This window comes from Sceloporus occidentalis, unplaced genomic scaffold, assembly GCF_023333645.1.
Source record: "Sceloporus occidentalis isolate IW3139 unplaced genomic scaffold, rSceOcc1.0.p SCAF_9, whole genome shotgun sequence".
Lineage (NCBI taxonomy): Eukaryota > Metazoa > Chordata > Lepidosauria > Squamata > Phrynosomatidae > Sceloporus > Sceloporus occidentalis.
Genome location: NW_028316989.1, coordinates 25,045,413 through 25,062,872, shown reverse-complemented (window position 1 = coordinate 25,062,872; position 17,460 = coordinate 25,045,413). Strand labels below are relative to the sequence as shown.

The 17,460-nt window shown below is 48.1% G+C and overlaps 1 protein-coding gene across 4 annotated transcripts; it reads right to left on the bottom strand.

The window, feature by feature from the left end:
- Positions 1-150: 150 nt before the first annotated feature.
- LOC149307051 (putative ATP-dependent RNA helicase DDX6) lies at positions 151-16,336 on the bottom strand. Of its 4 annotated transcripts, none has more exons than XM_089537874.1 (14): positions 16,144-16,336; positions 13,283-13,739; positions 10,681-10,744; positions 10,260-10,364; positions 9,928-10,057; positions 9,160-9,306; positions 8,962-9,056; positions 8,373-8,495; positions 8,105-8,233; positions 7,781-7,897; positions 6,996-7,059; positions 6,266-6,367; positions 5,050-5,232; positions 151-3,817 (listed from the first exon to the last, which is right to left on the bottom strand). In XM_089537874.1, exons 2-13 carry the CDS (start codon positions 13,480-13,482, stop codon positions 5,057-5,059), a joined length of 1,452 nt encoding a protein of 483 aa, XP_089394000.1. In that variant the 5' UTR covers positions 13,483-13,739; positions 16,144-16,336; the 3' UTR covers positions 151-3,817; positions 5,050-5,056. The 4 variants fall into 4 exon arrangements, with proteins under 4 accessions (XP_089394000.1, XP_089393999.1, XP_089393998.1 ...); XM_089537873.1 differs by having other exon boundaries at positions 5,061-5,232; XM_089537872.1 differs by having other exon boundaries at positions 151-3,491; positions 5,061-5,232.
- Positions 16,337-17,460: the final 1,124 nt, after the last annotated feature.

The window sequence follows — 17,460 nt, the reverse complement described above, 5'->3', positions numbered from 1 at the left end:
GGGGGGGGGGGGACTCATTTTGGCTGCTAAACACCTACAGAGAAACCTCACCATCTCATCGTCTTGAATCTCCCCCACACAGAACACAACACAACCCACGCAAGAGCCAAACCACAGCACCAGGCAAACGAATAACCCGGACAGAAGACCTTAAGTCCCAGTGAGCTTTTATTGAGCTAATTCTCTGCTTTAAAAATAACTCAGGATTTTATCTGTCATCATTTCTGTCCTCTGACACCAACATGGTTATCAGCTTTCCAGTACATATTTGTGTACAGAGATACACACCAAATCAAAACTGCGCTCTGCTGGACATTTGCCAGTTACCAGTTTGCCCCTCCCCCCAAAAAAATCCTTTTCCCTCCCCCCCCCCCCGACCCCTTTCCAAATTCTAGTCCCCAATGTTCACAGTGAACATGGCCTGGACTGAGGACCAATGAAATACAATGTTGTTTGAACTGAACACAAAAAGTATGTCCCACTTCTTCAGCTTTCCAGTTTTTTTCTTCAATAAAGGGAATATTGACTATTTTTCCCAGATAACCCTCCCCACAATTCTTGGTTAAAATACAGCCAAGCTGTATCTTAGTAGACCCATCCGATCCCGCCCCACATAGATCACCTGCGCAGGGCTTGAGGACGCTGCCAGAAGGGAAGGACCCCCCCCCCCACTCTGCCCTTTGCAGCCGGAGGGGGCTCCAGGTCCTGCTAAGCCTGAGGTGCCCCCGGCTCCCCAGAGGCCTCTCTGGACCCTCCCAGAAGAGAAGGGGAGTCTGCTCAGCCAGCAATGCTTACTTTGCCCAAGCCAGGGGCATGCTTGGCTCCAGCAGCACAGGTCAGCTCACGGCTGGAAACCAAGGCACCCACCTTGGCAAGGATGCTGGCAAACGCCCACGGATCCATCCTTATCTGTCAGCATTTAGCAAGCCCTGTTCAGGTAAGCCCACCCTTAAAATAAAGAAAGTTAGAATGAGATGTCTGACATTAACACATCTGTCTTTGTGTCCTGCTTCCATGACCTCACCCAGCCCCAACAACAGACACAAAAACAAAGGCCAAAGGAAAGATGCTCCCATCTCATTCTAGAGAAATCAAATTTAAAAAGTAATACCAACCCACCCCTCTCCCCACCCCCAATTGGGCTATCTCTGGCAAGTGCAGCACATTTTGGGAAGAGCACACTGAGAGATCAAGCCTGACTTGTTCTGAGGGATTTCATCCTATAGATGGGTGATCTCAACATCTGCCTAAGGGCTGAACCAGCCACAAGGCATCATATCTCAGTGTTCTCTTTGGGCCAGCAGAAAAACAGCTGTGACCAATGCAGAGATTCTTGACAATTCACTTTTATGAACAAGAATTTTAAAAATGTTCACGTTTATAGTCGTTTTCAGAAGGGGAGAAAAAGGGACGGGGCTTTCCCCTGTCCACATCTGGAGCATCTTTCCCTTTACAAGTCCCTCTGCATCCTGGAGAGAGACAGCTACTAGCCAAGTTCAGGTGGCCTTCTGACCTGAGAAAGGCCACCCAAAAATGGTTTTCCAGGACTCTAGGCAGATTTGCCGCTCCTTTGCTGGGCGGCCACATGTAAAGTAATACTTTCCGTTTAAAAATGCTGTGCTTCAAGAGTGACACGATCAGCATGGCACGAGGGGCATAGCGGCCACATCCACTCATGACACCACGTCAAGTGTGCATGCTCTCACAAGATCCTAGGGTTCTGCACACTTGTCACTTTTTTGCACTAAATTTACTCCTTTCCTCCTTTGCTGGGAAGGCAGACTGGCTGCAGCCGACAAGCAAGATTTTACTTTTGGTCAGAATTATCTATATCCCCCACCCACTAGAGAGAGTACTTGCCGGTCTGATGCAGCTGCTGTGAAGCCCCCAGCAGAGGAGGGTTTTTTAGTGCAGCTCCTGCTATGTTACTGTGGAAGTTACTCAAGACAAAAACAATTTCACTTTGAAAGAGGGCTGCCAGGAGGCACCTGGTGCTAGCGCACATTTCTGAGGCATGGGCTGGGCAAAGGTGTCTTTCTGCAATCCCAACCCAGGGCCAAAACAGGTCAACACTCAGCCCCTGGGGAAAGGAAGGAGGGAGCCACAAGTGCAGTGTCCGAATATGTGGTGTCTGAGAAGGGAGGGGCTGGCTGTGTGCGTCCCAGTGCCTCCTGGCAGCCTGTTGCTGGTCAGGCTGGAAGGGAATTCTTAAGAAGTTTACAAGTTGAGTTGCCTCACTCCTTTTGCCTGTAGATCAGGCCAAACATCAAGCATATATTGGGAGGGGCACAATTTAAAACAACACTGCTTGGGCCTACCACACCGATCTCTTGTACAAAGGCCAAGCGGAGGAGGATGGAAAGGAGCGAAGAGCCTGGAGATGGGGCTGGCCCTTGCCTGCTCCAGAGTCACCAAGGCAGGCAGGCTGGAGACAACCTTCACAAGGAAGAGAACTCCAGAACTGGCCAATGGCTATTACTCTTGGTCACCCTAAATCCACACCCTGCATGCCCAGATGCACCAAAGTGAATGAGCTCTTCCTTCCCCTACAAGTCAGGCGTCAGCTTCCTAGTTCGGGGGGGGGGGAGGGCTCTAAAAAGAGCACATCAAAGGGGATCATCCTATCCCTCTGCCCCCTTCTTCAAGGCGCCACAAGCACTATGGCATGCTGGACCTACTGGCTTGGCACAGAGCAGTGTTGCAGAATACTGAGCCCCTCTCACCTTTAGCTGCTGTCAAGATCTATCTATAATCCCTTTAACCCCAGCAAACTTCATCAAAAACAGGGGGGGTGGGGGGTGGAAGGTTATATATGAACCCATAACAGGGGGGAAAAAACACTTATTTACAGAGTTTATACAAGTATACACATCAAATTTTCAGTGGCACACACTTCAGAGAGGAAAGATTACCACGGCTCTGAGACATCTAGCCAGCAAGTGCTGTGGCCACCGAAGGAGACTCAAGAAGCTCGTCCTGGTAGTGTTCCAAGGGCAGCCGAGGGCTTTTCCCCAGATGGCTCCTGCTGCAGGTGGGTGGTGAGTGGCTCTTTCCTCCCAGAGGGCCAGCGTTGCACTCAGTCAACCCAGATGGTCCAGGTTATTTAGTTTAAATACATGTTATTTACAGAGTGGGTGAACTGCAACCACATCTCAACTCCTCCATTGTTTTAACAAAAACATCTTTAACAAAAAGGTATTACTGACAAGCGTCACCTGCTGGCCCTGCTTGTCGGTGGGAAGGGAAGGGGAGTGGAGGTGGGGAGAGAGATTTTGACCTGAACCAAAAGGACTCCTTGGGCTGTATCTGAAAGGTGATATTCTGAATGGTCTGGTAGCGTAAGGCACTTTGCACAAATAAGTAACAAGCTCTTTAGCTTAGAAGACAGATGAGGAGCCGAGGAGAAGTTGAAATGCACTCAGGTAAGCGGCTGGGGTTGAATCTGGAATCGCAGGTAAGCTTGAGTTTGGGAGTCTTCTCTTTTCAGAGTTCTTCACCATCACAACGAAAGAAATTAAAACCAGCAGTTAGTGCAACTAATGTTCAGTCAGCACACAGTGCAAACACATGGGAAAAAACAAAGGTATTTCTTTCCTATCTTCTGCTTCCGTCCTCACTGTCAGATTTAAAAAAAAAAAAAAAAAAGGGGGGGGGGAGAATCTCAGCTCTTTAATCTTCATAGTTCCAAAAGGAAAAGGAAAAGGAAAGAAAAAGGAAAAAAATTGAAAAACCCACAAAGAGAAGGGCCTCCCCAAAGAAATGATGCATCACATGTCCAGATCAAAGGGCTCTTTTGGCTTGTGTGTTTAAGCAAAGCCTAGACAGGAAAGAAACAAACGCTCCCATTAGTCAACATGCAAAGAGCCTCCAGGAGAGCCAAACCAAGAACACATCTCAACACTTAGGGAGCTCCCAAGAGCATAAAACTGCCTGGAGCCCAACAGTGAGTTCTGGGGAGCAGCAGCCGTCTAAAGACCAGGAATTGGGGGAGCATTTGCACACACACACACAACCCCTGCACAGACCCACTGAGGACCATCAGCCAAATGTGGAAGACACTGCTTTTACTGTGGTCTTCAGAGGAGAACCAAGTATATGAAGGGACACATGGGAAGAGGCAGGATGACCACAGTCAGCCCGCTCCCACATATGGGAGGGGGTTGTCTTCCCACATTTCCCAGCAGGACGACAGGACTCTTGCTAAAGAGAGCTCTTGCTCCAAAGGAAGCCCCCCCCCCAGTGCAGAAGGTGGCTCTCCTCACAAGAGACGGATCCTGTGCGAGGACAGCCAGAGCGCATGCTTGGAAGGGGATGGGGCCAGCCATGCTGCTGCCTGCCTAAAGTCTGACAACATAACCCCCCCCCCCCTCAACATCCAACAGTCCACTTGCATAGCTGCACATAAATGCTGGAGGAAGACACAAGTTGGGGAACTCAGGAAGGCATCACCCCTTTGAGCACAACCCTTCACTCCACCTGCCTGCTGCTGTTCTCAGACGGAAGGACCATTCCTTGGGACAAACAGGCAATCCCCTGAGAGAGTTTGCCAAAGACAAGCCATGTTTCCCTCAAGGCAAGTGCCTCTCTGACACACATGATATCATTGTGACTCCCATTGGCTGCCCTAAGAAATACGAAGATACACATTTTTGCTGTTTGGCAAAAATGCTTTTTACGGCATTGTGCCCAAGCGCCTCACATCAAGGCAAGCTACAAGGCAGCCCCAGGCTCTTGGGAAGACAGGCACCCAGACCCTCCCTGAGTTCAAAATCCATCAGAAATCACGGGGTGCCCCATGACCATGTAATAAACCCATATCTGACTGTAATTAAGGGAATCAGTTGCTAATAAGTGCAAAGGGCAGAGAGGCAACAATGCCCTGTGCCCATTAATTAGCTCAGTCCAAAGCCTGGCAAGCATGTGACACAGCTTGCCAGGCAACCTTAAGGATAGGCTCTCTCAGCTCTTGTGGACCTCTCTTGAAATTACTGGCTGGCAGGCTGAGGCCTTGACTTCTCCCTCCCCAAGCCAGCAAAGTCAGATACGTACGCAGCCCTTACGGTTTTTCGTCTTCTACGGGCTCACTGTGGTACTCCGCCACGTATAGGCTCTTGTCAATATTACTAGGGATGGGCTTGATTTCTGTTCCCAGCTGCTCTTCAATACTTTTCAGGTTGAATCGATCATCATAAGTGATCAAGTTGATGGCCAGGCCAAGGTGGCCAAATCGACCTTTGAAGAGAAACCAGATGGTCAGGCTCAATGCAGTTGAGCTGTGAGTGCCCAGTCCACCAGCAGCACTGAAGATGGCTACACAGCCATGATAGACTGAGAGGCTCTTAGTTCTCTCCCCTCCCTCTCCCCCACAGTTACAGTATTGAGTTTCACATCCTCATTTATTGTAGTATTTTAATCACTGAGAAGAAATGTGGCATTTTAATACTCCCCTGGGGGACAGGGTGCAATACAGGGTAAAATGGGCTAAGAACCCCTCACACCTGAATCTCTCTTGTAAAGCCAGGTACATTCGTCCACTGCTTCTCTTCTTCAGCCCAAAAGCAGTGTACAGATGCCACATCAAACAATTATGCCACAACTGAACACATTACCTACAGCTTACCAAGAAAAGCAAGGGCCTTCCCCTGGACCCTCTGGTGGGGTACCACCACTGTTTCATGAGTTCGAGGCAACACCTGAACATTGTCCAATCTCACCCCACCGCTCCTTTGAAATGCTACCAGGTCATATTGTCTTAGACGGGGGACAGGAAGAAGGCCACACAGACACTGGCTGGACAGGACTTCACCCGTGTGCCCTGTTGCACTCAGAATCAAGATGGCAGCAAGCACAGCTGTTGTGGCAAATACATCTGGGTCAAAGCACTCCCAGAAAGGAAAGCTGTGATTTACCAGCTGAAACTTTTGAGATTTCAGGGGCAGCTCCAAGTACTGCTGAGGTCATAAAAGTATGGATGACAATTCACTGTCCTGCTTAAAATCTCTCATGGACCATCATAGCCACCTGTGTTTTGTATTGCTTGCCAATCAATAGAGCTATTTAGCAAAGATCACCTCTGCCAAATAAAGGGATGGCTGATATGTTAACCACATCCTTCAGCTTTTCTCAGATTTACAGTTCCTATGAATGAATTTATTATTACGGCACATGGCCAGCACCACAGTCCCTATCCAGTGATTTGTCATGGGAATTCAGAAGCAATGCTTGGAATGAAATCATCACCATCCAAGTAGTTAAACTTCCTCACCTGATCTGCCAATACGGTGGAGATATGTCTCTGCCAGCTTTGGAAAATCAAAATTTATCACAACATTCACAGCTTGGATATCAATACCTCGGGTAAACAGATCTGAAAGACAAGCAGCCCAGGTTAGACCACTTGACTAAGACTGCATAGAAGGTGGCCCTCAACCAACACTGGTCATATGTAAGCCTGTCTTAGAAAGGCCGCTGAGCAGAATAAAAGTGCTTTAAATGAGTTTAAGATGTGCCTCTTGCTGTTTTCATTTTTCCCCTTGCCTGATGCATGCCCTTTACAGATACTTTTAGAGTTGCAAGATTTTGATGAATAGTTTGAAGGACCTTTGAAAGCCAGAGGTCGAATTAGAACAGGCAATAACACATACATTCCTGTCTTGCCATATCCCTTCAAGTTTCGTGCTTTTTGTCCAAGCTATAAAATCCAGAAATTGAAGAATCTGAATTTTAGCTGTTCAAGTTGTCACATTCAACTGCAAATGCTCCTCCAAGCTCATCAGTAAATCCACAAGAAATTGAGAGGATTTCTCTTAAGGGCAATCCCTTTTATTCTTAAAATCCAAAACATCTTTTTGCATTCCTGCATGTTACACTGTCCTATTGTCTAAGTGTGAAACACAAGGAAAATACCAAATGTTCCCATTATCTATACTACTGGATAGCCATTAGAAAGTAAGCTACAAGAAGGGAGGTAGGTCAGAGAAAAAAGGGACACTTACCAGTGCAAACAAGATTGCGGCATAAACCATTCCGGAAATCATGGAACACACGATTGCGGTGCTCCTAGCAAGAAACAGTGGGAGATTTATTGGACCCAGCAACCCCTGATGTTCAGAGACCAACCATTGAGAAAACCTTCTCTCTCAGACCTCCATGAAAAGAGCAAGTGCTCCTGTGTGCTATCCTCAAGCACAGAAAACAAGCTCAACTGAATGGTGAAACGTGTTGACAGCCATGTTGTGCTACACTCACTTTCCATTTCCCCTTCGTACTCTCATGTTCAGACCTCTTCCTTTCAGCCTATTTTGGCTCAAACAAGCCTTTTTTTACAGCCTCTCCCTCTCCCCTTATATCAGTGGTTCCCAACCTGTGGGTCGGGACCCCTTTGGGGGTCGAATGACTCTTTCATGGGGGTCGCCTAAGACCATTGGAAAACACCTATTTAATTACAGTTATGAAGCAGCAATGAAAATAATTTCATGTGTTTGGGTCACCACAACATGAAGAACTGTATTAAAGGGTCACGGCATTAGAAAGGTTGGGAACCACTGCCTTATATGCTAGGTCAACTGTGGTGCTCTTTGGTTTAGGGCTGGAGGCAAGTGCTCCTACCTCACCACTCTGCCTGAGCGCCGAAATGTTGTTTGATATGCAGGAAGAAAGACAGTTGCAAAAAAAGGCATTCACATGCATTTGGTATAAGGACCTTTTCTCCTCCACCTCACTGTCAGTAACAAACTTATATTCAAATCCTACAGGAGTTTGTCAATTGCTCTGAACTGACCTGTCTCATCTTTGCATGGATGTAGAAACATGAATACCCCAGCTGGGAGATTTTCTTAGCTAGCAATTCAACCCGCTGAGAAGAGTTGCAGAAGATGATAGACTGGTTTATCTGGAGCTACATACAAATACAAAAAAAGTCACTATGTAAATATTCTAAGAAAACCTCACTGCAAAGAAATAAAACAAAATAAATCCATAAGGTGAGAGAAGGTGGTCATTAGTCTACTGTTTAGGCATATGGCTTAACCGCCTTGATTCCATGACATCCTCCCTCCCCAAAAACATTTTTTCTGGGGGGGGGGGGAAATAAGACACTGCGCACCCTGGAGAAGAGTGTGTTGAGACAATGCACTTTCTGACGCTCAGTCACATAAGCATAGTATTGGGTAACTCCCTTCAGGGTCAGCTCCTCCATCAAGTTAATCTCATAGGGTTTCTGCAAGTGGGAATTCTGGAAAAAAACACATACACGCAAATCCAGGCATGTAGAGAAACATATAGTCTGCAGGAAACCAGGACTCAGGCACTGGTTCATGAACATTTGGGAGCTTTATCAGATGTGTAACAGGAAATGCCAAACATGCACTCACCATAAACTTCTGTACACTGAGAGGAAACGTGGCAGAGTAGAGCAAGATCTGCCTGTTTTTGGGTAATGTGAGAATAATGTCCTCCATTATCTGAACAAAATCTTGAGAGAGCAATTTGTCTGCCTGGAATGAGAAAAAGACTAATTTAAACATCATTTACCCATTTCATGTATATCTTGCCCTTCTTTGAACTATCTAACCGTAACTCTTTAAATATAGAAAAATCTTCCCTCACAAGCTATCATAACACAACCCTGACTTCAAACGATTTGTGTGTTGCGTCTCTTCAAGTTGTTTCCGACTTAGGGCAACCCTAAGGGAACCTATGTCAAGGTTTTCTTGGGAAGTTGCTTCAGAGGGGGTTTGTCATTGCCAACCTCTGAGGCTGAGAAACGGTGACTTGCCCAAGGTCAGCCAGCAGTTTTTCATGGCAGAGCAGGACTTTGAACCCTGCTCTCCAGTCATATTCCAACGCTCAAACCACTGCACTGTGAAATTACATTTCAAAAAACGTAACATTCAATTCAGCAGCTGAATGCCACCACTTTCACTGGTAAAGAACACAAGCTTCAACCAATGCTACAATTACCTCATCTAGAACAATCATCTGGACATGATCCACCTTTGCTACTCCTTTCTTGATGAGATCCAGAATCCTCCCTGGTGTAGCTATCACCACATGCACTGCAAAAGAAAAAGGCCAGAGAGATAGAGATGCCACTAGGATTCTTGGTGTTTCAAAGAGAGCAGATCCACCTTGGGTTTCCAGAAGCAACCCTCCACTCACCTGTGTCGTCCAGCCTCATTATGTCATCACGTAGGTTGGTTCCTCCGGTGGTAGCCATCACTTTGGCCCCTCCCATGTGTTTGCTGACCTGGATGCAGATCTGACTGACCTGCAGGGCAAGCTCGCGTGTGGGAACTATCACCATTGCTGGGAGAGAAGCAAAATATTCAGGACCCATGCCTCCAGATGGCAACAAAGTACCACTATGCTAATAACTGTTGTGTCCTTTTAAGAGTTGAACTTCAGACTTCTGGAAATCACGATTTCACTAGCCTATAAAAACTACTGTTAGACCGAAAGGCGTGGACAGCATTCTGTTCTCTGCCCTTCAGTATAAGCCTCAGAAAGGCTAGCTGCGATGGACAAAGCATGCTGGTCTCAAGTAGTCTTAACTGACAGTGTGTGCATATGATCCATGTGGACAGAATATAGACATAATTTTTTAAAGTCCTTTGTTCTAGCTTGATTTGCAAGATCAAGTCAGTCTATCTCAAAACCAGGCCAGTGTTAGCATAGCCGTTTGAGTGAGCGGATGGGCCTTGGGAGAGCTAGTTGCTGATTCCATCACCAGCACTGTGCTCTCAAAGTCGCTAGGTGACTTTGGTCCAGTCATTCTCTCAGCCTGACACAACTCTCAAGGGGGACGTGAGCAGCCGGGGGAGGCAGGCCACGTGTGGCACCTGGATGTCACTGGAGGAAAGCCAGAATCTCAAAAGCATTCTGAGACTTCATGGCACTTCTCTGGAGACAGGACCACCTTCAACTGACCTTGTATGTTGTCCTTTTTTAAGTCAAGCCGTTCAAGTAAGGGAATGAGGTAGGCGCCACTCTTGCCAGTTCCATTCTTTGCTCTAGCCAAGATATCCCTCCCAGACAAAGCAATGGGGATGCTCTCCTCCTGGAAGACACCACAGGGATCAATAGGAAACAACACAACACTTACTGGGGGCCAGAAGAACTACACACCATGTTCCCCTAACTTCTGGGATAGACTATGCCCATGCTGTCAGGCCACCACTGCACCTGTGAAAACAGCTTTCCTCCTGTTTAATCAGCTAAGAAAAATTTAGAGGGCTAAAATCTGTTAGCTATGTACCAACCTGAATAGGAGATGGTTTCTCCCAGCCCATTTCAAAAATTCCCATCAGCAACTCCCGTTTCAGGCAGTAATCTTCAAATTCATTTCCTTTTGTGGATGTCACATCCTGAACAGGGAAAGAGGACAGTCAGACTCCATATATTCGCAAGCTGACAGTCTTAATACAAGAGGCATTTCCAAAGAAGTTAGTGGCCAGTCAGTAAGCAAACTTTCCTCTCCCCACCCCACACAAACACACTTATTTGTCGCCAGGAGCAAGAAATAAAGCCAACTATATTTGTGCACGGATGTACCAGTCTGTATTCTGAGGCCAGATTAATTATTGGCTAAGCTTATTTCACCTGCTGGAAACAGACACTTCTTCTAACTCCAGGTAAAACCCTGTCCTTATTTGGACCCCTGGCAGCTTCAGGAACCCTTACCGAAGTTTTGATTCTCAAATCTTTTGGAGGGAGTTTTAAAGTCTTCTTCCAGTCATCGCCAGGTCTGAAGGGAGAAAACAATGTCATGTCAGCAACTGGATTCTAGCCACAAAAGATTTCCCGTTTCACTCAGCTGAGTCCACTGCACAGCCAGCAGCCTCCTCTCATCGCAGAAAGTACAAATAATAATATTTATTCTTATCCCACCTCTCCTTGTATTGGATCGAGGTGTGTAACAACAAACAAAAGAACAATAACAATGCTACACAGAAAGTCACAAGTAAAAACATAGCAAAACACCCTACAACTCCCTCCCACCCTAAAATGATGTTAAAACAACAATTCCCACTAAAATGCTACCAAAAACGTACTTAATAAAATCATGATCACAGTCTGGTGGGAACGGCTATGCAACTGGAGAGTAAATATTCCAAGGAAGTCAGTTAGGGAAGAGATCCGTTTTTATTGCCTTCTTAAAGGCCTCTAAAGATATTATGTGGCTGATATCCTCCGGCAGGTCATTCCAGACTTTTGGAGTGGCAACAGAAAACATCCTCTGGGAAGTCATTACCAGTCTGGTTTTCTTAGACTGCAAGAGATTCTTCCCAGAGGACCTGAGATTGCGGGAAGGATTGTATGGGAGGAGGCGTTCCCCCAGGTAAGCTGGACCCAAGCCATGTAGGGCTTTATAGGTAATGACCAACACCTGATACTGTGCCCAGAAGCTAATAGGCAGCCAGTGTAGGGATTTTAAGGCGGGGTACAAACCGCCGCCGCCGGTAGATCCGCGGGGGAGCCGGAGCCTCCAGACGGCGCAGCTCCCGTGCGGAGCGAAAAAGAAGCTCCAAAATGGAGCTTCTTCTTGAGTCGCGTTTGCGACGTAGCGAGGCGCCAGGGGCGCACTCGCTACGTCACAACCCCCGCGACACGTACGGACGCTCAGCGTCCGATACGTAAAGATGGCGGCGCCCATGTGGAAGGGGCGCCGCCATCTTGTACGTATTCTATACGTACTAGGGTTAGGGGGGTGCGGAAGCACCGCCCCTTCCTAACCCTAGTACGTATAGAAGACGTACTATATGGCGGTTTGTATCCCGCCTAAGATAGGTGTAATAGGATCAAATTTAGAACTCCCTGTAACCAATCTGGCTGCCATATTTTGAACCAGTTGCAGCTTCTGAATGAGGCATGAGGGTTGCCCCATGTAGAGCGCGTTAAAAAACTAGCCCCCCAAAGAATGTAACTTACACTAGTTCAAGGCATTCCCTCTCCCCAAAGTCTTCACAGGCAGCAATGGAATGCTTAATGACTTAAAGGCACACAACAACAGTTAAACTTTTATAAAAGCAACAGTTCTGGGGCAGCAGGTGTGTCAGGAGAGGAACATCCACTTCTGTGGTAGATTGAGGCGGCAGCAAACCACATGCTCTAGAAAGTTCTCATGTTATTGCTGCAAACGGCACAGCTATCTTAACTTGTTTTCAGTGCAAGACAAGACACAATTTTTTCAGAGCAATAACCTGACTGCCTACATGGAGGCCAAATTCTTTTGACACCAAAACAAAAACCTGCTTTATGTGAGAACCAGTCAGGTATCTGTACAGTATTAAGCAAACACCTGAGAGTCAAGGTGGGTAAGCAGCTCCAGGTACTTCAGGATGGGAGACTAAGCAGGCCAACCTCAACTCTGAATAAGTCTGGCCAAGAAAATACTGAGACAGGATCTTGAGAACTTGGGAGTAAATTTGAAGGCATTAAGCAACAAACCCAAAATGATGAGAAGTGCACTTTTACTCATGGTTCAGAAGTCTCACAGATGTGAATGACTACTGCAGTACATTATGTGCAGCTGCTCTTGGAGACTGCCCAGAGACGTCAATTTGTCATGTCCTCATCAGCAGCCAAGTAAAATCCCTCTTATTAGCTGCTGACAACATGCAACATCAGTTCTGCTGGTAGCCATTTTGTTTGCTTCCAGGTAGAATTCAAGGTGTTGCTTACTTTTAAAGCCCCCTTAAGGCATGATTCCAGGATGCCCCAAGGAGCACTTTCTCCCTTAAATACCAGCTCACTCCCTGAAGCCCTGATGTAAAAATACATTGTAGGTTCCACTGCCACTGGATGTGCAAATGTGAGTTTTCTCAGAGGTGGCCCTGCAATGTGGCATTTCCTGCTCTCAGACATATGCCAGGTCAGGGAACCGGGCATATACCAAATCAAGGAAGCATTTAAAACATCTCCACTTTAGATCTCTTCTACAGTTCTGTATTCTTAACTGTGCTTGGAGTGCTGCTGCTAAATTGCCAAATTAAACCATACTCTCTTCAGGGCAGAATGGTGCCTTTTGATGATATGTGTTATTCTAAGACACTATGTACATTAATGACACTACAGAACACAAGAAAACAAGGGACACATAGAACTGATGGTTAAAATAATGAACATGAAGGGATATTAAGAACAGGAAGAATGAAAAATAAGGCTTGGCATCACATGTCTGATAAACGAAGCCCAACTACAAGAACAAATGTTCCCTCTCAAAAAAGCCAGGCACCTTTTCAAAGTGCTGCCATCGCTAATGAGTTTCCAGGCATACGCTTACTTGATAGTGGAGGCCATGCTCTGTGCTTGCTGCTGAGTGCCGTTGTTGATTGTGTTGGGATGTTTCAGCTGGTTTATCTGTTGCTGAGCCTGTGTTCCTCCGCCTCCTGGGCCGCCGCTGGGTTTCACTGGGCCCCTCAGCTGCCCATTCTGACTGGTGAGACCCATTATAACAGGGTTCTCTGTTCTGGCCGTACTCATGTTTTGATTTGTAAAGGTGTCTTTTTCAACTTCAAAACTTCGTGAGTACAGAAACTGTAATAGTTTATTAGACTCTCCAAGATGAAGAGATAAATAAGGTCCTGCTCAATATTATGAGTCTTTTATTGCAACGCAGGCAAGCACCTGTAAAGTCACTCGAGAGTAAAGCAGTCACTTGCACTGATGCACTCTGTGGAACAACTCTTTTAAAAGTCTTCTAACGAAACTGAGTTCTATCCAGAATCACTCACTTCAGTCTGAAAAAAGACAAGACAGCGCTGTTAGCATTTGCAGCAGGTTGAACAACCGACATCTGTTCAAAGGAACACACATTAGAGGCCTGGAGCCCCTTCAGAGTACTTTTTATTACTATCACACACTACCTTTCCAGTAGCATACACTTTTATCCACTGAAATCCATGGGTGGATGAAGTGTAAAACAGCCTTAGGTGCCACAAGACTTTTTGCTATCTGCTTAGACTAACTGGCTCTTTGTGGACACAGATTAGCCCAGGGGTAGGCAACCTGCGGCCCGTGGGCCGGATGTGGCCCGACAAGGCCTTAGGACCGGCCCCAGCCCGGTCCTGCCGCCGATTGCCGCCGGAGCCTTTGGCCTCTCGCGTGAGGGCGTGGGGCCTTTGGCCTATCAGGAGGAGGTGGGCAAGGGGGCAAGCGGCAAACAAGGGGGGGCAAGCGGCGGGCAAGAGGGGCAATTGTCTATAGAAGCCTCCAAAACATGCATTTATAATTAACAATTTTTTAAAAATCAGCAATTTTTTGCGTGTCCTCCATTTTTAAAAAGTGTCCTCCATTTGAAATTTTTTGTCCTACATTTGTCCCGGTTTATTTATTTATTTTAAAAAGTATTTACTTATTTATTTTTTGGCTTCGGCCCCCCAGTTGTCTGAGGGACAGCAACCCAGCCCCCGGCTCAAAAAGGTTGCCTACCCCTGGATTAGCCATTGCACAGAAACCCTCAGTTGAAAACTGTTCCCATCTGGATTATTAATGGTCTTCGTTTATGAACAAGCCAGAAACCCACTGAAGCTCATTGCTTCAGTATTTAGTAGCCCACATGTCTTCTTGCTTGATGCTCTGACAGTTTCTTTTTCCTTTACTTTATTTCTGCTTTTCCTCCTGACTGATAAATGCTGCAAAAGAAGCCTCTGCCTTCTTTACGTCACACACAGAAACAAGGAACTGTTCCTTTGCAATGCAATGAAATGGGGTCAGAGGCATGTGTCCTTTTTTTTGAGCCAGGACAAGTCCAATGCAATATTCATTCTGTGCCAGGGATTCCTTTTTTTTTTACTTGCTTAAGGCAATGTTATGCAAGTTAATAACAAATGACACTGTATAGGACGGCAAAAATGTTTTGAGGAGGATATTGGCCTTCCAGAGTAAAGAGCTGTAATCTCTCCTACGAAAGAGCTCCAAATGGGAATAAAGTTTGAGACCTTTAAAAGGGGCAGAAAACAAAAGAAAACAGCATTGTGAGTACAGCAGGCCTTCTGTATCCACGGATTCTCTATCCACAGATTCAACCCTCCTTGGCTTGAAGGTATTTTGAAAATACACAAGTTCCAAAAAGCGAAGCTTGGTTTTGCCATTCTATCTAAGGGATGTATATATATGCCATTGGATATATATAATGGGACTTGAGCATCCATGGATTTTGCTATAAACAGTGGGTACTGCAACCAGTGGGTGCCATGGCACATTGCAACAACAACAACAATAATAACAACAATAGCTGTTTGTGGGTTTTTTCGGGGGGCTCTGTGAATGCCATGTTCCAGAAGAGTTTCTTCCGGACGTTTGGCCAGCTGCGTCTGTGGCTGCTGGCATCTTCAGAGAAGGATGCTGATTGCAAAACGTCAGGAAGAAGCTCTTCTGGAAGATGGCCTTCACAGAGCCCCCCCCCCCGAAAAACCCAGAAGGACTACGGATGCTGGCCATGGAAGCCTTAGACTCCACAATAAGACTAATCATGACCCCCCCTGGATGCAATGGCACTTGAGCACCCATGTATTTGGGTTTTGGGGGGACCCTGGAAGGAGACCAAGGGCCCTGTGCAGCTGTTGTTGTTGTTATCGCCCATTCTCCACAAGGGACGTGAGCATCATCCACGGAGTTTGCGATCCAGGGTGGCCCTGGAACCAAGCCCCAGCCAAGGATAACAGCAAGGGCCCATTGCCATTGTTATCAGGACAGCCCCTTGGATGGAACGGGCCTCGAGTCCAAAAAGCGGAGAAGGAAGAGCCCTTTCCCCGGGGACTGGGCCGCAGAGGGGTGACCGGGGGCCCCTTTCGCCTCCTGGGAGGCAGAACGGAGGAGCCCCTTCGGGGAGCCGGCTGCCAAGGAGGCCCTTGGCGGAGGCTGCCATGGCGGCGCCGGGGGCGATGGCCTGGCTCCTGGCCCTGGCTGCGGGGCCTTCCCCGCGTCCTTCCCCGGCCCTCAGGCCCCTCTCGCGGGGCCTGAGGGCTGCCCGCGGCCTCCTCGGAGCCTTCCCCCGGGCCTCTCCCTGGGCGCTGCGGCGGACGAGGCCCGCGCCCTTCGCTGGCTCCCTCCATGGCGTCTCCCTCCCTCCCTCCCTCCCCAGGCCGAGCAGCGCCTCTTCCGCCACAGGCCCCGCTCCCGCCGCCCAGGCCTCCCCCTTGCCTCGCCTGGCCGCCTTTCGGCCGCCTCTCCTTCTCGGCCCTCCGTCCCGGCGATGCCTCTCCTCCTCCGCCTCGTCGTCGCTTCTGCTTCCGCTGAGTAGCTCTTCTGCTGAGGACTCTGGCGATGGCGATGGCGGCGACGCGACAACAAGATGGCGCCTTCCTCCTTCCTTCCGTCCTCCCGCCGCGCGGGACACGCCCCCTGACAGGCCACGCCCCTCGGACGCCGAGCCAAAGATGCGCATGCGCACAGTCACCAGGCAAGAAGGGCTACTGGTGGTGCAGTCGCCTACTCCTAAAGAGGCTGACAGTGTCACCTGATAAAGGATTCAAATCCAGGACTCACAAATGCACCTCTTTAACTCTTTGTCTGTCTCAAGGCTATGGAATTCTGGCAGTTGGAGTTTGTTGTGGGCCCCGCAGCATACTCCCAACTCCCACAACTCCAAAGCCTTGAGCCAAAAAACCTGCACTCCCAGAACTCCATAGCCTTGAGCCAGAAAAGCTGGAGTTTGAGCCCCGCAGCATACTCACTACTCCCAGAACTCCATAGCCTTGAGCCAGAAAAGCTGGAGTCTGAGCCCCGCAGCATACTCACTACTCCCAGAACTCCATAGCCTTGAGCCAGAAAAGCTGGAGTCTGAGCCCCGCAGCATACTCACTACTCCCAGAACTCCATAGCCTTGAGCCAGAAAAGCTGGAGTCTGAGCCCCGCAGCATACTCACTACTCCCAGAACTCCATAGCCTTGAGCCAGAAAAGCTGGAGTCTGAGCCCCGCAGCATACTCACTACTCCCAGAACTCCATAGCCTTGAGCCAGAAAAGCTGGAGTCTGAGCCCCGCAGCATACTCACTACTCCCAGAACTCCATAGCCTTGAGCCAGAAAAGCTGGAGTCTGAGCCCCGCAGCATACTCACTACTCCCAGAACTCCATAGCCTTGAGCCAGAAAAGCTGGAGTCTGAGCCCCGCAGCATACTCACTACTCCCAGAACTCCATAGCCTTGAGCCAGAAAAGCTGGAGTCTGAGCCCCGCAGCATACTCACTACTCCCAGAACTCCATAGCCTTGAGCCAGAAAAGCTGGAGTCTGAGCCCCGCAGCATACTCACTACTCCCAGAACTCCATAGCCTTGAGCCAGAAAAGCTGGAGTCTGAGCCCCGCAGCATACTCACTACTCCCAGAACTCCATAGCCTTGAGCCAGAAAAGCTGGAGTTTGAGCCCCGCAGCATACTCACTACTCCCAGAACTCCATAGCCTTGAGCCAGAAAAGCTGGAGTTTGAGCCCCGCAGCATACTCACTACTCCCAGAACTCCA